The sequence below is a fragment of the Prionailurus bengalensis genome, chromosome D3, assembly GCF_016509475.1.
Source record: "Prionailurus bengalensis isolate Pbe53 chromosome D3, Fcat_Pben_1.1_paternal_pri, whole genome shotgun sequence".
In the NCBI taxonomy this organism is placed as follows: domain Eukaryota; kingdom Metazoa; phylum Chordata; class Mammalia; order Carnivora; family Felidae; genus Prionailurus; species Prionailurus bengalensis.
The window spans coordinates 86,301,357-86,325,362 of record NC_057356.1 but is presented as its reverse complement, the minus strand read 5'-3'; the positions used below and the strand labels follow the sequence as shown (position 1 = coordinate 86,325,362).

The 24,006-nt window shown below is 38.9% G+C and overlaps 1 protein-coding gene across 1 annotated transcript in view; it reads right to left on the bottom strand.

Moving 5' to 3' along the window:
- The window catches only part of DOK6 (docking protein 6), a 368,796-nt gene that overhangs the window by 51,559 nt on the left and 293,231 nt on the right, over window positions 1-24,006 (bottom strand). The window contains exon 7 of the mRNA XM_043559069.1: window positions 17,303-17,420. Within this exon, the coding sequence (XP_043415004.1) occupies window positions 17,303-17,420 (118 nt within the window). The remainder of the gene's footprint in view (window positions 1-17,302; window positions 17,421-24,006) is intronic.

Below are 24,006 nucleotides of genomic sequence, written 5' to 3'. Positions count from 1 at the left end.
TCGTTTTAGTAGATTCTGGGCTGGGGAAATAGTCTAGGTTTTAGCCCACCCTTTTTTTTTATTGTGGTTGGGAGTCTCCAACTTAATTTTTTTATATATACAATTTTTTCAATAGTCTCTTTAAAAATATTTATTTATTTTTGAGAGAGAGAAGAATGAGAGAGCAAGGAGGGGGGTCAGAGAGTGGGGACAGAAAGCGTGAAGTGGGCTCTGTGCTGAGGGCAGAGACCCCAATGTGGGGCTCAAACTTCAGGAACTGCTGAATTTTTTTAGTGGAAGAAAGATAGGGTCAGAATTGGCCTTTACAAAAGTCACTTTGACTCTGAAGTGAAGGATACGGGGAGAATACTAGAATAGAGCAGACAAGAGAGAGACCAAGAGAAGATAGAAAGGGGCTGGGATTGGTTGGGCTGAACCTAGATGACTGAAAATGGCCAGCAGAGGATAGAATCAAAAGAAATGTGGAGGTCGATAAAGTATCGGGCAAATGCACATGGCAGTGAGCTCTTCCCAGGCAGGAATAGTATCTGGGTTGGCTTTGTATCTCCAGAGCCTAGCTGAGGTCTGGCATTCAGTTGGCATTTAATGCTTATTAAACAGTACCGAATCAACTGATTGCTGGGTAAGAAAGAACTGAACATCATTTTGCAAGGTTGGTTAAAGAGAGGGCGGTGATGTCAGAAACTTCACTAAGGATTTATAGGTGAAACAGTGCTTTGCTAAGTACTTTATGCACACAGAAATCAAAAGGTAACTTCAGCATAAATAATAGGACTTAGTGAGAATATTAGATCTCAAATTAATATAATTAATAAAAATTTTACTTCTATGAAATAAATCTGAGAATTTAAGAATGGATAATTTATTTAAAAAATCTCTAACTCTAGAGTCTGTTAAGACTTTTTTCTTACTATTTATAAAAATAATTGTTAAGAAAAATTCATTTACAGAATAGTGATTAATATATAAGGTTACTGCTAGAATATTTCCCCTCTTCTTATTAATTTTTTTAAATGTTTATTTATTTTTAAATAAATAAGAGAGACAGAGTGTGAGTGGGGAAGGGGCAGAGAGAGAGGGAGACACAGAACCTGAAGCAGGTTCCAGGCTAACAGCAAAGAGTCAGACGCGGGGCTTGAACTCATGAACCAGTGAGATCATGACCTGAGCCGAAGTTGGCCACTTAACCAACTGAGCCACCCAGGCACCCGAATTTCCCCCTCTTTTTAAAGAACTTTGAGAGTTACAGTTGGAGTGAAGGACATTGCTATCGTGCCTTAGGTAGATTTTATGTGAGTACATTTCTTCTGCATGGTTTGTTCACACACTTTTCTGGATCCCATACCCTTAATACTGGCTTCTGCAAGCACTGTAACTGTAGTTTTGTCTTTTCTAGAATTTCACATTAATGGAATCACATGTGGCCACTTTCCCTTAGCAAATGCCTTTGAAATTCCCATGTGTTGTGCTTACCCACTTGTGCTTATTTCTTACTTTCATCCCTTTAGTAAAAATAATGTACAGTTTCCTTTTGGTGGGGATGCCATAATTTGTGGTTCATCTTGGATTTTTTTGACAAAAGATATTATCTTCAAATAATTTATCTTTTACTATCCAATATTCATGTTTTTAAAATCTATATTTCTGTTCTGATCATGATAGAGTGCATTCTTGACTTGTTCTTAAATTTTTGGAAATGTTTTTTGTAGTCAATTTTTGGTAAAGGCTAGTTTTTAGGTGGAAAAGATTACCTGCTGTCTGTAAAATACAGTTTTTCTTTTCTTTTTTAATGTTTATTTTTGAGAGAGAGAGAGAGAGAGAGAGACAGACAGATAGAGTGCCAGCAGGGTAGGAGCAGAGAGACAGGGGGACACAGAATCCAAAGCAGACTCTAGGCTCTGAGATGTTAGCACAGAGCCCGATTTGGGACTTAAACCCATGAACCGCAAGATCATGACCTGAGCTAAGTTGGATGCTTAACTGACCGAGCCACCCAGGTACCCCATCTTTTTTTTTTTTTTATGAAAAAGTACTGAATTTTATCAAACATTTTTCTACACATATTGAGGGCATCACATAGATTTTTGTTTCAAATTCTTAATATGAAATCATTTACTAATACTTTATTGTTAAATGATCCTTACACCTCGGGGATAAATACAATTAGGCCAAGCTGATGCATTTTGTACCCATGCTTATAAGTGAGATTGGTGAATTTTTTTCTGTTTGGCACTATCTTCATCAAAGCAATACAGTTGAGTGCTTAGCTTATTAAGTTTCCATCCCTATTCTCTTCTAAATATTTAAGGCTATCAAATTTCCTACCAACTTAGCTATGCCTCCTAAGTTTTGATGTAATGTTTTTATTATCTTAGTTTCAATATTTTCTATGTTCCCTAATTGTGTCTTTTTTCATTCAAGATCATATAGATGGGTTTTTAAATTCCAAAAGTATAGGGTTTTTTGGCTTTTAATTATTGATTTCTATTTTTATTTCATTAAGACTGGAAAACATGAGCACACGATATAAGTATAGGCTTATGATTATTCTGTACGTGTGGTGACACGTTTGTGACCTCACATATAGTCAGTTTTTCATTACTGTTCCATGGACGTTTAAAAGTGATGTGTTTTCTCTGAATTTTTGTTTTTGCTCAAGCTTGTTTTATGTTGCTCATTTTTCTATTTCTTCAGAAGCTTTTTTTCACATAACCTAACAATTTTTATCAAATGTCTTTTCTCAAAAAATATCATCATGACCATCAAGTTTTCCATTTATTTTGTTGTGTCGGGTTGAGCCACATGAAGTTACTATTATTTGAATGTAATTTATGAAATGGCTTACAATAGTGGTGGTTCCAATTGGTTCTACCTAATAAACAATGTGAAACCACTCTGGAGGAATATTTTCATTCCGGGTGCAACTAGATGCTCACAGAAATGCAATTCTTACTGAAGACGAGTTCGTAATCAGATATTAAAACACGCCCAATGGAATGTCTCTTCAAGACTCAGAGTCAGCAGTCACGATAAGAGAATGAACAATGGCAGTAAAACAATTCCAAAGGGACTAAAATAAGTATATTCTACAAGACTAAAGACACTCTTGTGGTATGAAAGGAAAAAAAATATATATATAGTTAAGAGAAACTTAAGTCACAAGAAAAGAATAAGTCAGTGTGAAAAAGAGAATAGATGATATTTACAAAATAATTACAGTATTTAGATATTAAAGGCATCAATGAATGATGGAGGTGGTAACATAGACACAACTGCAGAGTGAATCCAGAGTGAATTGTATGGTAGGAGGAAATCGCTCCAATGTAGCCCGAAGATATTATAGAGATGAAAACGTGTCTACTATTGTTAATCACACACAACATGAATATCAAGCAGAGATTAGTCATTCCTAAAGGAGATGATAGAGCAAATGAGGGTGAGGCAATATTTAAATAAATAAGTCATAATAGTCTTTCAGAACAAATGAAGGTAGGACTTGTCAGGTTGAAGAAATATATTGTGATCCAATGAGAAAAATCAAAGAGAAATCCGTAGTTTGAGTCATGAGGGTAAGCTTCTTAATTCCAAATGCAAGAAGAAATTTCTAAAAGCAGAGAGAAAAGACAATTCTCTACGAAAGATGAACAGCTAGACTGACAGTTCAACAGTAATCTGATGGCTCAGGAAGGGCTGGGACAAAAGACTCTCCAGGTGGCTGAGAATTTCACCACTAGCTGGGGTGTCATTCAAGAGATGAAGCCAGAGGCAATCAGTGAAGTGAGAAAATAGTGAAACTGTCCTCAAATGGCTAAGGACTCCATAACCAACTGAAATATCATGCGAGAATAAAGATGAAATTAATTCATCTTCACAAAACAACGCGTTCTCACTAAAGATAAAAGTTCACTAAAGGAAACGAATAATGTATTGATAAAAAGAAGCATTTGAACTCAGGAAGAAGGGTTGAAGTGCAATCAGTGAAGCAGATGCGTAGATCCAATGTGCACTAGCTGTAAAAATAATAGTATTAATTATTAAATTTGAAATGTTTTCAAAAGAGGAGAGAAATAAAATAATAGATAACAGAAGCATGAAATCTGAAAGGTATTAAAAAGAGAAGTGTAGCTACATTTATACTTATACATCTGTTTTTACTTTTTGGTCAAGTGACCATATGAACAGTTTCAGTTAACTACTGAGAGAATATCCATAATTCCAAAGAAGGGGATGGAGGGACAATAAAAAAATGGTTAAAAGTAGATAATGGACGCCTGGGTGGCTCAGTCGGTTGAGCCTCCGACTTCGGCTCAGGTCATGATCTCAGCGTCCCTGAGTTCAAGTCCTGCATTGAGCTCTGTGCTGACAGCTCAGAGCCTGGAGCCTCTTCACATTCTGTGTCTCCTTCTCTCTCTCTCTGCCCCTCCCTCACTTATGCGCTTTCTCTCTCTCTCTTTCTCTCTCACAAAAACAAACCTTTAAAAAAGGAGATAAGATAAGGAAGGGCAAAGAAGTAAATAATGTTACAAACCAAAATTATAAAATTAGAAAGTGGAAAAACGTAATATGTACAATCAAAACAAATAAAGGTGATTGAATTTTGCTATAAAGGAACAAAAGCATACTTTAATTTGAGTTTTAAAGTCCAACCTATTTCGACCAGGAAACATCTAAAGTATAAAGACACAGAAACACTGAAAATAAATGGAAAACATGGCAAAACGGAATTTAGATAAAGAACTGCACTGCATTTGTTAATTATAAAAAAGTGATACAGCGGGAAGACGCAATATACCTGAACCCTTGATGAAACATTCCTCTGGGTATATTCTGCGATTATACTAGAATTATTAGGCTGAGCCAATAACTGCCATTGTTGTAGATCACTATCGGGTCCTTCTTATCTAGTCCTCTTGCCCACCACTGCCCATGGGGGCCATTTTCCCTGTGCTCCACCCACTCCAGAGGTACCTGTCTTCCTTCTGATACACCAGACTTGCTTCTGCCTGACCATGTTGTCTATGTCTGCAATTTCTTTTTCAAACTTTTACAGGCTGATCTGCTTTTGACATCTGAATCCTGAATTCAAATAACACTTCTTAAAGAGATTTAGTGGCCAAATGACTTTCTTGTCACGATTCTGATATAGCTTCTTCATAATGCTCATCAATGCCTGCAATTACCTTGCTTATTATTTTCTTTACTAGGTTATTATTGGCATATACTTTCATGTGAATAAGTGTCTTGCGTCTCTTCTGCATCTTTGTGTCCCAAACCACATAGAAATAACATAGAAAAGCAACTCAATGCATAATCGTTGAATAAGTGAACAACTTAATATCTACGCTATTATGGAATGTATTTTTTATGAGACTGGATGTATATTAGGGATGGAAACCACATCTGATTTGTTCTCTGTAAACGGGATACATCCCCAAGGCCTAGGCACAGTATGACAAACACCGATTGAACAAAATATATAAATCCCACTTCTGGAAATATTATTGTAATCAAAGATTATATACAAATGGAGACACCTGGGTGGTCAGTCCATTAAGTGTCTGACTCTTGATTTCACCTCAGGTCATGATCTCATGAGCCCCAGTAGGGCTCTGTGCTGATGGTGCAGAGTCTGCTTGGGATTCTCTCTCTCCCTCTGCCTCTGTCCCTCCCTTGCTGATGCTCTCTCTCAAAAATAAATAGATAAACATTAAAAAAAATATTACATACAAATGTGTTTACTACGGCATTGTTTAGAATAGCAAAAACACATAATGTACATGCTGAACAAGAGATCTATTGTTAAATAAATAAGAGTTTTTCAATGGAATATTACTCAGTCCTTATGTGTCACATATAGATTCTGTTCTCAGTAAAATATACAACTTAAAGATATAACAAATGAGTTAATATAAAATGCGATCTTAATTTTATAAATATATAGGTATCTTATCTTAATTTCTATTTTTCTCTATCTTGCCATCCTTATATTCTAACAAGCTAGTGGTGGCTTTCAAATTTTTTTTCAACGTTTTTATTTTATTTTTGGGACAGAGAGAGACAGAGCATGAACGGGGGAGGGGCAGAGAGAGAGGGAGACACAGAATCGGAAACAGGCTCCAGGCTCCGAGCCATCAGCCCAGAGCCTGACGCGGGGCTCGAACTCCCGGACCGCGAGATCGTGACCTGGCTGAAGTCGGACGCTTAACCGACTGCGCCACCCAGGAGCCCCGCTAGTGGTGGCTTTTAACCTTGCATCCATGTATTTCTTTGTGTCTTCAGTTTTTTCAGTAAGGATGTATTCATTTTGCAATCAAATTTTTGAATATTTATTTCAGTTATATTTTAAGTATTCATTCCTTAGAATTTTGGCAAGTTTTCAGAAATAATCCTGTCATAAGTTAAAAAAAACACTTTTCAAAGGAAGACACAAAAATAGCTTATATAAAGGAAATGAAGCTTGATTAAGAAGACATTTTACACTTTCGTGATGGAAACCACATGAACTAACAGCACAACAAGACAACTGTGCATGTCAGCATTAATGCCTGAAGAAAAGAGCTGGAAATATTCAGGAGGGAGGAAAGGGTATGAAATAAAAGAGATTTACTACTGGGAAAGTGATTTTGAAATCTCCAAAAGAAGACATATCTAAAGAAATTAAAATTGAGGGAGACACATTTGAACTTGCTGTAAAACTTAGTTAAAAAGCTTGAAAAGTAATAATGAAAAGTAATAGCAACTCTCAGGAGTTAAACCAACTAATTTACATACACAGTGTGCTTTAAATTGTTCCACGAAAGAAGCAAAGCTGTTATATGAAATTTTTAAAAGCAGTGCCCAAGCCATATACAACTTGACTTTGAACACTGTGGATTTTCCACAAATTGCTTCGATGCCTTCCATCTGGGTTGTCTCATTTAAAGCACATTTGAGAATAGCTGTTGCCCGCTTTTCAGAGGCATAATTCTTGTAAACCTTGATTATGGTTCAAAGAGAATGTAACTGGGCAGAAGGGTAGAGTTTCCGAATGTTTTATTCCACCTTGCCTTAAACTCTGTTACCCTGGGGCAGTTATGTAACTTTCCTATCCTGGTGGCACTCCAGCTAGAAAAATAAGACTGGATGGGTTGATAATCCCACTTTTGTCCTTTAGGGAAGTTATTTTTGTATTTCAGAGTCCTTATCTGCAAAATGGAACAACAATAGTACCTACCTCAGACGGTTGTTGGGAAGGTCATACATTGTGACATGGTACAAAGTGCTCAATAAATAAGTTGACAGTGATACTGCCTTTCTCCCTCTATAAAAACTGCATCCATAACAATCTACCTTCTCTAGAGTGTGTGGTTTATATGAGGTTATATACATTTACATATATATATGTGTGTATATATATATATATATGTATATATATATTTAATATTTTTATTTATTTTTTGTTTTATTATTTTATTTTACTTTTTAAATATAATTTAGTCTCAAGTTGGTTAACATACAGTGCATACAATGTGCTCTTGGTTTCAGGGATAGATTCCGTGATTCATCGCTTACATACAACAGGTTCATCCCAACAAGTGCCTTCCTCACTGCCCATCATCCATTTTCCCCTCCCCTCGCCCCTCCCCCTATCAACCCTCAGTTTGTATTCTGTATTTAAGAGTCTATATGAGGTTATATTTGTCATACTATGTAGCATAATATCTTGTTGGTAGCAGACTATGCAATCAAATATCCCTCTTCTTCCTATAAAGAATTTTCAAACGTGCTACACTTCCTCATTTGTGCTTCAGGCCATGCATATCTCTGTTGACACCAGTGAAATAGTCTACCCCCCGTCCATTTGTTGAATGGGGGATTACAAGTGGTTACACACAGCTGAGTGCCGATGAGTTACTCAGTTAGGATGAGATCTTCAATTTCCTGACTCTTAGTGTCTCATTAACTTCAGAAGGATGGATTCAATGCTGAGACCAGGAAACAGGAATGAATGAATGAATAGCATGTTGTGATTTTCATTGTACATACTTCAGTTTATTTGACGTGCCCCTAAAGAAGCTGTAACATTAACATAGAAGCATGCTGTAAAATAAAATGGATTGTACTCTAGGACGTGTTTCATTTGTTTTTTTTTTTTTGGAAAAAATGTGAGGTGTGTGTGTGTGTATGTGTGCACTTATGAATAATGTTAAACTTTATTGTCAAAAATTTAGACAACTTTAAAATATTTTACAAATGAATTCATGAATGATAAACTGTATCTCGGAGAAAAGCTTCCCCATTAATCAGGATGGTGATAATTAGAGTTACAGATACAATCACAGGGTGTTCTGAGCCAACATCTTTTTTTGAGCACAGACAGAATTCCACAATGGGAATGACAGGGCCCCAGACAATGGCTAGTCCTCAACTTTATATAGGAGAAGTAACTTCTGAAATTCATTGGGAAGAATGGGATTTTCTGGTGAATAAAAGAATAAGAACAATTTCTGTCATAGAATTGTGTAAGAACTCTATGAGTAAGAAAATTCTGTTTGAAAGTCATGTATCTTTTATCTTCGAGCATATATGTAAAAGACATTATCACTTCAAGTTTGGCATTGAACTTCTCCTTGTGTTGTGAATAGTTTTACGAAAATAAAAGGGAGGTTCTAAACTTCCTGTCAAACCAATTTAAGAAACCAATGCCAAAGAAAGATTTCTAAGAGAACTTCCAAACTATGCTACTCTTCCTGTATTAAGTACCGACAATGCTTATGCACAGGGCTTCAATTCTTAACGTAAATTTCTCTTATATAACCATGCTCCTAAGTTTTAGATACTGGATGTTTTAAGTTTGCAGCAGCAGACTTTCTATGAGCATCTATTCTTTGTAGGGCAGTAGGGTGAGTCTTAGAACTTCACTGAAGGTCACATGTAGGATTAAATCTACATTAACTTTGCAGTTTATTCTGTATCAAGTATCAGTTCAGTGATGCTAATTCCTGATGTTCCTCACATTTTTAAATCCTCTGATCATTATCAAATCTCAGAATACTGTAGTCTTTCTTTGGAAGATCAAGAACAATAGAGGGAAAAATGGACAAAATACGATTATTAAGCCTATAACGAGGGATAGGGTGCATTTAGTTGAAGGGCCAGAGATAGAGATGTGGTTTAAAAATACAACAGGAAACAGAGGTCTTGGAGAAAAATATATTTGAACATTTTCCCCCTATATGTTCTCCTATGTATTTCATAATTTGTGATGTGTAGCTTAATAGGTACAGTTTTCAGGAAGGCAACATATGGTGAGACAGTACTGAGCACATATGGTTGTGTGTGTGTGTGTGTGTGCACGCATATCTGTGTATGTGTGTACACACATGTGCGCACGCACACATATACATGACAAAGACAGCTGGGCTTCAGTCATGGTTGTACTAACCTTTCCCTGAATTAGTATTATGTGCTATGTTTATTTCCTCCTGAATAAAATGGAATATATATTTTCCCTTAATAGTCTGATTAATATTGACCTTAATATGTTGCCTCCTATATTTTAAAAATTAGTTAGGGGGTGAAGCTTGAGGGAGAAAAATCAAGTATAGAGACCAGGTTTCGGGTTTAATTTCAATTTCAATTTCAGGTTTGAATTAAAGAGAGAGAAGCAATTTATTTTAGTAAAGCCACTGGCAGATTACACTAATCCAGCATAACATCTGGTAGCTCTTGAGTCTTTTATCTTTATCTATCTTTATCTACTACTTTTACGTTTCTGGTAAACAATGATTAAATGGCTGACTTGTTATACTTTACCCTGGGCGCCCTATTTAGATTCTGTGTTGTGCTATGCCAGGAGAACTTAATTAACAGCCTAAATCTTACCTTTCACCTTTATTCCACCCAGTAGAGTACATCCCAGGAGAGAATAAATTGAGGCATAACTGGCTTAGGCAGCCTGGTCTACCTTAGTGGGGGAAGACGTTTCTCAGAAAGGCTTCTCAGCAGTCAGGGTAGGCTAATCAGCAAGAGTAGATCTTGAGGGGGACTGGGGTGAGTGGGGAGGAGCAGGGGCACTTCCTGTGCACTGAGCTGAATAAATTCCTTCCAGGAATTTGCAATGCCTTGGCCTGAAACACAGGGTCTAATTTCCCTTGGGCTACCTGGACTGAGCCATGTGAGGCTTGGGAGAAGGGGGGCATCTGTTTGAGGGGAGATGTCTTGTTTAAACTCACTGATGGGAAGAAAAAAAATAAGTAAAGACTTAAGCCCGACATTTTATTTGTATCTCGCATTAAAAATTTAGGGTTAGGTTGAGAGATTTGGTTTTTCTAGAACTATAAGAGCTATAAAGCATTTCTTAAAGCTAGACTTTTAGAAAGTCTTTAGAACAAAACAAAATTCCTCATGCATAGCAGAAAAACTGCAATAATATTTAAAATTTTTTTTCAACGTTTATTTATTTTTGGGACAGAGAGAGACAGAGCATGAATGGGGGAGGGGCAGAGAGAGAGGGAGACACAGAATCGGAAACAGGCTCCAGGCTCTGAGCCATCAGCCCAGAGCCCGACGCGGGGCTCGAACTCCCGGACCCCGAGATCGTGACCTGGCTGAAGTCGGACGCTTAACCGACTGCACCACCCAGGCGCCCCTGCAATAATATTTTAAAGTAAATACTAGAATAAATTGGAGTAGGATAGCATACTTCCCTTCATCAGAGGAACTTCTTAACGGAAATTTAATTTACTTCAATATACAGACAATGGTTAATAATTATTGAATGTTTATACCTAATGTGGATTATCTCATTTAAGTGCCATGATAGAAACCATTATCCTCATTTTAGACGTGAAGAAAAAGAAGCTTAAAAAGATTAACTAAATTGCCCAAAGTCATACAACTCAGCAGTGGCAAAGCTAATATTCAAAGTCAGGTTTATTTAACTCCAAAACTCAGTATTTTAACCTACAGACAGCACTCCTTCACAATGAGCTCTAAATTTGGCTGAGCCATAGGGATAAAAATCATTTGAAGTTTCTACCTCACAAATGAACGGAGGAAGAGGGTTTATAAACAAATACATTGGTATATTAGGGTCATCTATAAGTGTCTGGGGGCACAGAAGAGGGAGTGATTGTGGCTCTAGCATTTGAGGAACATTTCACAGTGAGAACACTTTGAGCATTTTTACGGTGTCTATTTTGGGAAGCAATCACTCCATGTATCTCTAAAAACTGGTATCTAGAGGTATCTGGGTGGTTCAGTCACTTAAGTGCCTGACTCTGGATTTTGGCTCAGGTCACAATCTCATGGTTCATGGGATCAAGCCCCACATGGGGCTCTGTGCTGACAGCGTGGAGCCTGCTTGGGATTCTCTCTCTCCTCTCTCTCTGTCCCTCCCTGTCTTGTGTGCTCTCTCTCTCTTTCTCTCAAAATAAATAAATAAACATTTATAAAAAAAAATAAAACAAAAAAAGCCCCAAACTGATGTCTAGGGAGGCATTGGCTGTCTTTGACTTACTCTTCTAAGATAAAGGTATTCACTAAATGTTCATAAAAAAGATTTACCAGAAAGGGTTGATTCTGGAAAATGGCTCACATTTTGGGGTTGCTGCTACATCTCCACCAGTGGACTTGGGCCCCATGCGGGATGTGCGACGCACTTGGCTGCTACCAGTCGCCATGACTGCCTCACCTGCCAGTGCACACGTGGAGCACTGAACATATGCAGGCTCCTTCGTACCATTGGTGCAATTTTCTTTTCTCTTTCCTTTTTTTTCTTTTTTAACTTGCTATACAAAGCTTTTATTAACTTTGCAATTCGGAAAACCTCATATGATGAAAATTTGAACAGAAGGTCTCCGTGGAAATGATTTATAAACAACGTGAACTTGAAACTGAATGGGCAGGAAAGACAGCGGGTCATAGTCGAGTGAAGAGTGAGTAAATCCTTCGATTTACCTTCCTAATCTATGTCAGAATTCTATTTACTGTTTTCTGAAGGTTATCTCTAATTCTAATTGCCTGTTTGCATCCTGTCCTTCCGAGAAATAGAAGCCGCCCATGCCCTTTCGGCGAGAGTAACATGCCTTCTGTGTAATCAGGTGCGCCACTGTGCTGATGTGGGCAGTCTGCAGCTTAATTACAGACGTAGAGAGGGCAGAGGGAGGTGGACGATTCAGAGCCGGCAGCGAATATTAATCAGTGTTAATGAAAGCACAGCTCCCAAAGTTACCGCTTTTGCAAACGGCACCCCCATCATCCTTGATGCAAACAGTGAGGGTGTTCGAGCTGCTCAAAAATGAGTCACAGTATATCCCCATAGGGTTTTGTGTCCAAATAAGTGATGAAATGGATCAGGGGAGGGTTCAGGTTGGCACACGGTCCCGAAGCCCACTCCCCGGGGACAGTTTTCAGCCCACGTTCTTGACCCCACTTCCCATCAGCGTGGCTGGTGGAAAAACTTCTCCAGATGGAAAGCAGCAGGTGGAGAGACACAAACCCAGCTGCCAGGTTATGGGGACAGAGCCACCAGCCTCTCACAGCCCGTCCTGTGCTCACCAGACGAAGACCAGTGGTAGCAAGTGTCTGTGGACTCAAGGCCGTCCTAAAGCAGGAAGCGGTCAAGCCCACCGAGACCTAAGCGCGCGCAAGGGGAAGAGGGGGCCCAGGATGGGCTGGCATGGCACCCGACATGACGGTTCCTTCTTTGGAACTGTTGAGGAATGTCCTCAGAGAGGGCATGTGGGAGCCGTGCTGTCCCCTCCGTGTGTCCTCTCCAATGCGTTTCTACATTCATTGTTTTTGCATTCAACAAAGACTCAGTGTGAGCCTGCGGTGAGCCTCGTACCATCAGTGGTTTCTACCAGATTGATCTGTCATTTTCAATAAATGCTTAGCCATCTCCACAAATCCCGATTTAAAGACCTGGCTACACAGTCCGTCCTATAGATATGCGAATGGTGACTACAAGTCAAGGTGACGGCCTTTCCAAGGAAAAAAGAACCGTGACCTCCTGGTAGGGTTTTGTTTCTTTCTTTTTCCTTTTTCCTCTCTAACCCCCCCTCATCTTTAAAAAAAATTTTTTTTAACGTTTATTCATTTTTTGAGAGACAGAGAGAGACATGACATGAGTGGGAAAGGGGCAGAGAGAGGGAGACACAGAATCCCAAGCAGGCTCCAGGCTCCGAGCTGTCAGCACAGAGCCCGACGTGGGGCTCGAACTCACAAACTGTGAGATCATGACCTGAGCCGAAGTCGGACGCTCAACCGACTGTGCCACCCAGGCGCCCCTCATCCTTTTTAATTTTTTTTTTTTTTAGTGTTCCTCGTGCTCTTAATACATCTGCTAATGGCCTTAGAGCAAAAATCTTAAGTCTAGCAATATTAAACAAATGGTATTTTTTTAAGCATTGACTTTTTTAAAGTTTATTTTGAGTGGGGGGGGGGGAGCAGGGGAGGGGCAGAGAGAGAGGGAGACAATCCCACAAACTGTTAGCTTATGACCTAAGCTCAAGTCAAGACTTGCATATTTAAGTGACTGAGTCACCCAGGCACCCCTTAAGCATTTACTTTTGAGTCAAGAGTTCAAAATCATGTTTCCTTCCCTGGAAGTGTATGGTCTGCCTAAGTCTAGAGACAGCATCCCTAGAATGCGTCGTGGCCCAAAAATTTTTCATTAACACGTAAGTCAGAGAAATACAAACAGAAACTTACTTTCTAATACAAACTAATCATCCTGATTATCTGGACAAAATCAAGAACAGGAAAAGTCTTTACTCACACCCTCTGCAAGAAGACGTGACGTGACCCAACCTCTTACCAGCCATTTAGGCGTAGAGATTTTGCATAGTAGTGCCTCGTCCTTAGCTAACTTGTACTTGTTAAAGTAAGTTACTCTTTTTTCCCAAATATTAAAGTAAATGCAGGATGCCAGTATTGACACGTTGGTCTTTTTCAGTGTCTCTCGCTACTATAGTTATAGAACAGGTGACAGAAATGAAGCCAATAAAATAGAGCAAGTGAAGTTTTGAGGGTGACCGGCCATCAAAGTTATAGGTACGTCTTAACAGAATAGATTTGTTTGCACACCATGAATATTTTTTCAGTTCTAGAACATGCAGTGCTTATTAATGAATCCCAATCTAACTAAGGTTTAGAGATATAAAGCTTTTCCCCCTTTGCCTTCTGAATGAAAGCCTGCTGAATTTAATTCATATTGATCTCAGCTTCACAGTTAGAATGTAGGAAATATGATGAAAAATTCTAACGGTACATTTTTATTTCTCATTGCTACCTGCAGGTTATTTGACAATGTAACACCCACCATCGTCAGATTTTTCCCTTGACTCTGGAAGATCAGACTGTATTTTCCCCTTTGTAAAGAAGTGATGCCCTTCATGGAGCACCACCAAGGAAGTGAGACACAAAATAACTACACTTTCAAATGTGGTTTATTGAAAAAAAAAAATGTAGATGTGTATGAAGGGGTGCTAAGGTTCACTTTTCTATTTTTCTTTCTTGTTTCGGTAGTTTTATCCTGCCCTGAATCCATGAGCACGAAGCCTGTGTAGATTCCACACCAATAAAAAGCTATGGTCAAAAGACTCTTGTCCTTTGCTTAACTTGACTGCCTCAACAGAACAAAAGGAGAATAAAATATATCAGCTTTGTCAAAGCATCTCTAACAATTTACCTCTGTATCTATTTAGATATCATCTACTCACCTAGGATCTAGCTATCCATCTAGATGTTTATATCTCTCCGTATATGATATAACTATAAAATAAGGAGTATGTAAAATATAAAATGTATTGCTCTAAGAAGCATACAATACAAAAGTAAACCCGCAATATAGTGAAATGTAATTTACATCAAATACATTCTGTATTTATTGGACTTGCAGTAATCACCTTAGTCGACACATATTTGTTTGTTACACAAAAACGACAAACAACCAAGGAAGAATGTGGTCTTGAGACCATACAAGCAAACTATTCATCATAATTGATAAAGCATTTAAGTCCTTACCTTGCTGGAAATTAAGATCAGTGAGATAGATCCTAGAGTGTTCTAATCAGTTACTGACTGTTATATTGTAAGTCAACACTGTCCGTTGGCAAGTCTTCAGCAGCGTTTTGAGAAATTTAAATGCATTCTGGCATTGTTTTGTTGGATGCATATGAAATTATTTCTGATATTGTGTATCAGTCTCAATGTCAGCTCTTCCTTTGGAGAAAAATTCCCCACACACTACCATGCAAACAACAATCTTTCATTTGCTGGATTTATAGACCAAACTCTTGTCAAAACCCAAAGGTATCACGACCCAAAGGTTGGCTCCAACCTTTTTCCAACTTATTTGTAGTAACATCTCACTTTCTTTTTGCTTAGAAATGTGGCCATTTGTATTTTTGCATGAAAAATACAAAAATACATGTATTTTTTATTTTACAAAATAGTTATTATTTTACAAAAATATTTTTATTATTTTATTAAACATCAATATTGTTAAAAACAAGACAGTAGACTCAATATGGAGTCACTTAGGCTAAACCTCATGATGCCTACCCAAGACTTAACACATAATTAGAGTTTCTGCTCTCCCAGAAACAGACTCTTAAACCAGTCAATGGGGAACTATGTGGTCAATGCTAGTGAGGGATTCTATCTTATAGACCTCTGTGGTCCCCTTAAGGAGATGACTTTGCTACACCCAGTTCATTCTTGTCCAGTATAATTTCTTTGTCCCGCTCTGTCTCCCTATAAAAGTCTTTCATTACATATAGCTCCTCAGACCTCTTTCCCAACTGCTATATGGCATGCTTTTCATTCATGAATAACTGAATAAAGCCAACATGATTTGTAAAATTTACTCGGTTGAATTTTGTTTTTTAACAATAATTACACCCATCTGTTTAGGTTTAAATAAAAATAACCTTACACTAAAAGCATATTTTCTAATTATTTCTAATCATAGGAGCAAGCAAGATTAATCTCCCAAGATCACAACTTAGCATTTGAGCAGAAGCAAAAAAGCAAGATGTGGTCTCCTCTTTGTGATCCACAAGACATTCAAGAGTCTCCTCGACCCTCTACTCCTTATCCTGTTAAAGGTTTTCTCATACAAAGAAATAACACAAAAAGATAATAACTCTCCATAAGAGGGTTCATTTAAAATATAAAATGCAAGTACCAGCAACAAATGACTAAAATTGTTCTGACAGCTTTTCCTTGCAGAACGAATCTTTCATCATTAATTCCCACTGACCAAATTCCATTAGTCTAGGTTTGAAATGCTGGCAAGCAGATATTGCTTTAAAAATGCACCATTTCAGTTTCCGCATCGCCAAAACATTTTGCTGTTGTTGTTGAAAGACTTCGTGTTATCGATATGAGCAAAAGTTAAAGTATGAATGGAAAAACAGTCTGAATGTCCAACTATGCTGAAGGTCATACCGGTCATTTCTTCACCAGGGATTTACTGGGTGCCTATTACGTTCAAACCCATTGTGCTCAAAAACTCTTTGTTGGATGAGCTGTTTTTTAGCTGTGTTTTGTTAGCCTTATTTTTCTAAGTTCCCACTTCCTTCAGTCTTGGTAAGCTGTAAGTCAATTGCTTATAGCTGAATATTTTATCTGAAGGATAAGACTATTCATTTTAAGACAACAGGGAAAGAATAGGAAAAAAAAAAAAAAAGAACGCCAAATCTGAGGTTTGTGCTGCAGTCGATCAAATATCTGCTGTCTATGAATCTGATTCATCTGGTGAACCATTCCCAATCATTAGGAAAAGTACAGAAGCAAAGTATTCACACTTATCTCCTGCCTTGCACCCTCCAGAATTATTTCTGTGCCAAGGCTCTGGCTACACTTGAAGACTTTTGAGAATCGGTTTGTGTAGTGTTTTATTACAGAGCCTGAAATCAGCCCCCTGAACTGATATTCAATCCTATTAAAAAAGGATGCTAAGGAAAAAATCCTTTATAAAACAGCATGAAACAGACCCTAGGATCAGCTGCTTTCAGCTTCTGATAATGTTTTGTATAATGTTCCAGTCAAGTTCCAGTTTTTATGTACAATGTTCTAGTCAGGTGCCAAATACAGTCCTCAGCCCTCAGCGACTTTTGGGAATAATTTCTACCATGAGACTGTGCAATGATAGCTTTAGAAACGCCACTATAAATCTCAGAGCCCCCACTGTGGCCAGTGACAGCTGATAAATGAAAAATGGAGGAAACGGAAGCAAGGCAATTTGCATGCCTCCTGGCCCACCTGTAGGAAGCTAATGGAGGTGCCGCTCGATTATTTTCAAGTTACTTGCCTTGCAAACTGTAGATTTCTCCAACACTGTTCTGACGGGTGATGTGATGCCAGTAGGCGCTACGAGGAAGAGATATCGATTTGGATAACGTCATTGGCTCAGTCAAGCTTGTCTGAAGCTAAAAGAAAAAGGAAATGTGTCAGGATTGATGCAAAATATTAGACTGAAATCTGCCCTTTCAGAAGTTGAGGGTTACATGTGGGCATTATGTGACCAAATCTGTTATAGATACCTGTCTGATTTGCTGTTTAAGGTTAGCTTTTTTAAAAAAAGGTAAATGAATGACTCCAAACATATATGAAGCGAACACTTATAGGCAATTGGATCTCATTCATTGATTTAGAAGGAACAAATAGATGGTACAACCGATTCCAGGGAGAATTCAAAGGGCATACAGTTAACCAGGAGCGCAGGGAAACAGCCAGAAATAACCAGGTGTACCCACCACCAGACAAGTTTGTGTGCATTTATTGAACAAGAATTATGTGCATTACTATCAGCTTTCTGCAATTTACTGAACTATAAAATAGTTCAGCTTGGGGGCGGGGGCAAGCCCTTTCACAAACACATACTCCCAAATGGCACCAAACACAGGATACCATTAATCCTTTTCACCCATTTCCGTTTACAATTTTTCCAGACACCTCCTCTCACCCTTGCCCAAGGGATCTTTTCTCCAATGGATGTTTTTCTGCGCTCCTGCGATAGGATCTTTTACATATTAAAAACGTGTTTTCCCTGAGAAGTTCTGTGATAAAAATGTGGCAATTATGTTCTCACTTGAAACATAAATTTTAAGGGTAGCCCCAGAGATCGACACAACGTCACTCAGGTGCTCAAGCGTAGGATTCGTTCCAAGAGAATGAAACTTTACATTGCATTTTCAAGAAATAAATTCACTTTGATTGATTCACTCTAGGTTTTTAAAAACCTCCAGAAATTGTTTTATTTGTTCTTAGTGCACATTTCCCTGACACAATCTGAGCAAATGTTCGCTTTCTGATCGGCAACGGGAAATCCTCTAATCAATAAAACCTCACATTTCCTCCTGATTGAATATCTGACTCTTGGCAGAAGGGGGAGCTGCGAAGATCACGTCTGTCGGGTGTGAGCTTAGAGACCTGTTTGCTCCGTGTGGGTGCCCTTTCCCACCGCACCGCCCCGCCTCTGGCCCTTCCCATACTTTGCATCCAGGTTCCCACCCTCCACTGAAGACGTGGTCAGGAAAGGACCTGATAGGCTGTAACAGGCTCTTTAAAGCCATATAAAGCTGAGAGGTTTCTCCATTTTAATGGCAGATGAAGCCAAAGGGCGTTAACGTTTTGATGTGATTCCACATTTCAGCAGTGAGGCATTTCTACAACCGCTATGACTTGCCACCCAAGTGCCCTACTCAGTGAACTTGAAAGTCTGGCCCTGTTAAAGGTTATTTTTTTTAAAGATGGCTTTCAGTGGCAACATCGTAACCAATTTATAGAGTTTTCAAATTGTGGGATAGTTCGAAATTTTCCTTCCTATCGTGAAAACAGATATGCTAACCACACCAACAGCCTATGGTTGGTAGGTGGAGGGAGTGGGGGAGAAGCCAGGTTTCTGGGTTATAATAGGGTGGTGCTTTCTAGAACCTTTGGGATGTTTGTTGACCGCACACACTTCTGGATTTTCCCCAGACCTAGCATTTGGAGAATCTCTGTGTGTGGGGCTATGACCGTTAACAAGTATCAGGATACATACTAAATATCCACTCCTGCAAGGAATAGAGGCAAAGCTCATTTTATGAAATTAGCACTGGGACAAAAGGGCTTTCACCTTTAAAGCCAATTTCTCAGTGAGGTATAAACTGAATTCCAACACATAACGTCTTTAGTTAGTGTGAGCAATGCCCATTAATAAACATCAATTAATCCATAAAGCCAATCTCATATTAATCACACTTCTGTCTACACTTTATTGTTCTAATATATTGTGATCTGTTTATTAGTATACAATACACCATCCGTGGTCAATTCACCTTCCCCAAATTACTTTTCCTTCTATTTTTTAATTCTGGGAAACATATTTCTTCCTAAATGGTCAGTCTTAAGCACCATGGAAACACAGTGAACATATTTTTCTCCTGGAAACAAGTAAGTTGAGAATTTCCTCCATAAGATTCTCATCCGAATCACCAATTGTTTCTTCACCTCATTTCTCTCCTTCTTGGTCTTCACGGTTTTCAAATCACAGGTAACCTTTAACCTTCTAGTTCTTCACTTGTTTCTTTAGTTTCTTTTTATTCTACTTCAATATCTAATTCAGAAAAGTGAAAAATCTGTGTTTGAAAACCTGAATGTCTACGTTCTCCCGATCTCTGCCAAAGGTACCTATCTTGTCCATCATACCTCAGATTTTTAATCTTCTACACATCAGAGAATCCATTCCTCAGTTGTTCTTCAAAACCAGGTATTGAGTACGCTCATGAACTATCAAGCCATTCTGGGCAATGTCTTTCAATGGAATCGTATCCCAGGTGGTATTCCATATGCATTATTTGTGTGGAGGATTGAAGATGGCTGCATTCAGATACAGGGTGATGGGCTCCCTCCTCTTAAATCTCGGCTGACCAGTGACTGATTTGATGAATAAGGCAACGCAGACATGACTTTATGTCTGTTTTGGCTATGCCTTAGATGGCCTCTACCTGTCTTCTTCCCTCCACCTGTCCTGAGTTACTCTGGAAGTCTGACTACTCTGAACTGCCATGTTTGGACAAAGCCCAGGCTTACCATGCGGGCGGGCCACGTAATTCAACGTTTGAACCCTTCTTAGAGGATCCAGCCGTTCACTTTTTACAGATGGAAAAATCACAACCCCCAAAACTCAGGGATTTGCTCACGGTAAAATCCCAACTATAGACCCTCTAATAGGAAACAGTTCTCTTGATTTCTTAGTCCACTGCTTTTTGGACTTTGATGTTGATCTCTGGGGGAAAATGAGCTTCCTCTCCAACATGTTACAATATATAAGATACAGCTCTGTACTTTCAAAGCACCCACCCTGCCAAAAAGAAGCCGGTGGGTCCTGGAAACTTTGGGATTCCGGTACTGGCCACAACACCTTTTCCTGCTTTTGCCAAAATAATTATCCAGGTTACCTGATTGCCTTTTGCAATCTCCCTTTGCTATTTTGAGATTCTGCCTCCCCCTGTGATAAACATTAATGCTAATTTGTGTCCCCCTACATAAATTCATCTGTCTATTAAAAAAAAACCTGCTAACCAACTTTACTTTTGGTCTGTATCTGCCCAATAATTGACTAGAAAATTTAAAGCCTTATTAGCACTCGAGGTATAGATCTCAACAATTGGGGGAGGAAAAAGGTAGCATTTATAGGTTAACATTTATGAGTCATTCCCTGTGTGCCTGGCAACGTGCAAACTGATTTCAGATGTTGTTTAATATCCACATAAATTGTCAATAATCACGCCATCTGAACTTTACAGTCAAGGAAAATGAGACTCAGAGGGATAATACAATTTTTTCATGGTGCCATAGGCAGTGAATGATGTCTCTGAGACTTCAAAGACCATGATGTTGAAGAGAAGAAAAGATGCCTTCCCTACCTTTCGAGGTCTTCTAGCTGGACTAAGAGTTAAATTTACCTGAGACAGATTTGCAGGTAAAAAACCCCAAAGTTTTATTATGTGTGCACGGAGGCCCAATAATGAAACTGAGACCCAACGAAATGATCAAGGCAGGTAGATTTTATACTTTTTAGACAAAGACACAATAAATCTGTGAGGAACTGACGGGACAAAGAGACGTTAACTTAGGAAGCTTCAATTAGTAAGGACTTCTGGGGGTGCCTGGGTGGCTCAGCCAGTTAAGCATAAGACTCTTGGTTTCAGCTCAGGTCATGATGTCACAGTTTGTGAGTTCAAGCCCCGCATCGGGCTCTGCACTGAGAGTGTGGATCCTGCTTGAGATTTCTCTTTCCTTCTCTCTCTGACCCTCCCAGCTTGCTCTCTCTCTGTCTCTCTCAATAAATAAATAAATAAAATTAAAAAAAAATAAGGAATTCCAAACCAAATTTGGGCTAAGGCAGTAAATGAGTAAAAAGTAATCAGGGGGTGTTTATGCGGCCTTGTCAGCTCCCAATTTCCCATCTCTGGTGACAAGAAGGTGCCATTCTTTCCTGGAGCAGGGAGGGCGCCTTTCACACAGGAGATTTACTTCCTGCTTTCAGTGGGACAGAGGAGGGTCTGAGTGCCCTTCTTGCACAGGCTGATTTTAAGTAGCTTTAATTCAAAATCGTCAATATGCCAGAGTGGCACATTTTGGGGCAGCCTGCCCCTGGCCCCTAAATCTTGGCAGACACAAATCACTGTGAAATAAATGACGGGATCCTTTCTCCTCAGAGAGCAGATGTGAGGAGAATTGCACCAACCAGGTCAACCGCATGGCCCAGAGGCAGGGACGAGTGTGCCTCTCTCTAACGTTGAGGAGAGGGCATTACAACCAGAGCCGCTCAATCCGGAGTTGGTAGGCACACATGCTTGGCTGTCAGCACACCTGTTCTCACCCACGGACTCCACCTCTGCCTTGTCATTTGACCTCAGGCGACACGCTTAAAACATTTTTTTTTAAGATTCAAGTTTTCCTTCTCTGCGAACTGAAGTTAATATAATCTACCTCAAGTGTCGTTGTTAATATTTCATAATGTGATGCTTTTAGAGGGAAGAACACAACGTTTGCCCCATCTGAAGGGCTTGGTAGAAACTCCTGGCTCACTCTTGCCTCTACTACATGGGAGAGGTGGCTTACAACAGACGCATCTATGCGATACGTGATCAAGACGTGGAAAGGTGTCCAAAATGAGCTATCAAACGAGTAACAGTGAAGACCGTCGGGTTCTTAGACAAAAGTCTGAGAGCTTAATCGAAGTACAAAATTCAAGAAATAGGAATATGTGGCACAGATGTTCAGTATGGGCAGGTGTGAGAGGCAGGACACAGGCGAGACCCAGGGGAGCAACGCTGGTAGCAGGGTGTGGGCTGCGTGTGTGCGTGTGGGTTTGCACACATGCGTAACATAAGCCGGGAAAAGACATTGTTTTAAAATGATTATGGGTCTCCTGAGTGGCTATGTCGACATGTTCCCTGGTATGGCTGAGACCAGAGGAACTGGGTAGGGAATGACACTGTAGAGAAGAAGCACTCCAAAGCTCTGAGAGGTCAGGGGACATGAAAAGGTAACACGCGAGATCCATGTCAGAGGTCACCAAAACACGTCATGCTGCTTAACAAGGAAATGGTGAACCCAAGTGCAGTCCCAGTCGGGAACATTTAGTTTATTTGTTCTTGGAAAAGAGCTCATGAAACTTGAAAACTGTAGAGAAAAAGAAACCCCAGAGAGCTCTAGCCAGCCAAGCTCAGCACTGTTTGGATTTACTCAAACAGTCCTCTGAAGTTTGAAGGTTTATGGGCAATTGGTTTTTCACAGACTTGACTTAATTTTCAATAGGGGACAACTCACACTTAATCTTCCATTTTATTCAAGATAAATGAAAAGGAATTAGAAGATACCTTGCTGAGTTGGCACAAGACTAACAAACACGATGTCATTTAGTCATTTAATGGAAGTTGCTAGATGTCATTTAGAATTGGACTTTGCAGAATGTTATTCTGGTTATTTTGGTTTAAACTTGAACCAAAATGTATGTCATCATTATATGTTTTAAACCATGTATTGATCAAAGTACTTTCATAGAATGTAAAAAAGCCGAGCTTTAGAATAACATCAGAAATGATTACAAACATATACATAAATACTTTGAACACCATTCTTATCTGTAACCAGTAATGTCTTTAAGAATATATATATTCTTTCCTTATCTATCAATTATCTATGAATCTCTTATTTGTAAGTAGACGCATTTAGGGAGCTACTCTCTGAATATAAGAAACGTGATGTCTACATATTGAAAGATGACATTTCATGTGTAAATAAAATGTTCACTGTCTTGATTTTGTAATATCTAAATTATCTAGAGACTGTATTAAAGTTTATATAAACAATTTCCAAAGTCTGCACATAATGAAAGCTGGGATGAACTTTTAACAGCGGTTATAAAATTTTACCCACTTAAAAATAAAGCTCAGCGTTTTTCTTTTGCCACCCATCTCATGACTTAGCTAATACCTGGGCTTTTACTGCAGACCAGCTGGTATCCTAACAGTCTGAGTAGATATTATTCTTGCTCCTTCCTTCCCTCTTTCATGAAAAGGTAACTAAGACACAGCAAAGGTAAATGCCTTATACGAGGTCACACAGCTCTTTCTTTCTCTAACGTCTACCTGGATAGCCACTGTGCTGCTCTGCTTCAGCGAATACATCCATTGAATAAATAATAATTCACTGGATACTCCCAGAAATTGACAATTATGCTCACACTCCTTGCAAGTAAGCTTACGTATCTCCCCACACAATTCTTACATCTGTCTGGTGGATTCTGATTGGCCCAATACTGGCCGGCATTTTTTTCTTGCCATTTTATCCAAAGAAAAGACACTCAGATTCTTTGTGTTGTCTGTGTACATTCCATAATTATGTGTTTATACTCGGAGTCATCTCGATTGACCTTTGAAATCTATTGCTCTTCTTTAAGGAGCTCATTCTCATAATTGGCATGAGCAGATTGTATGCCCATGAAGAAATAAGGCTATC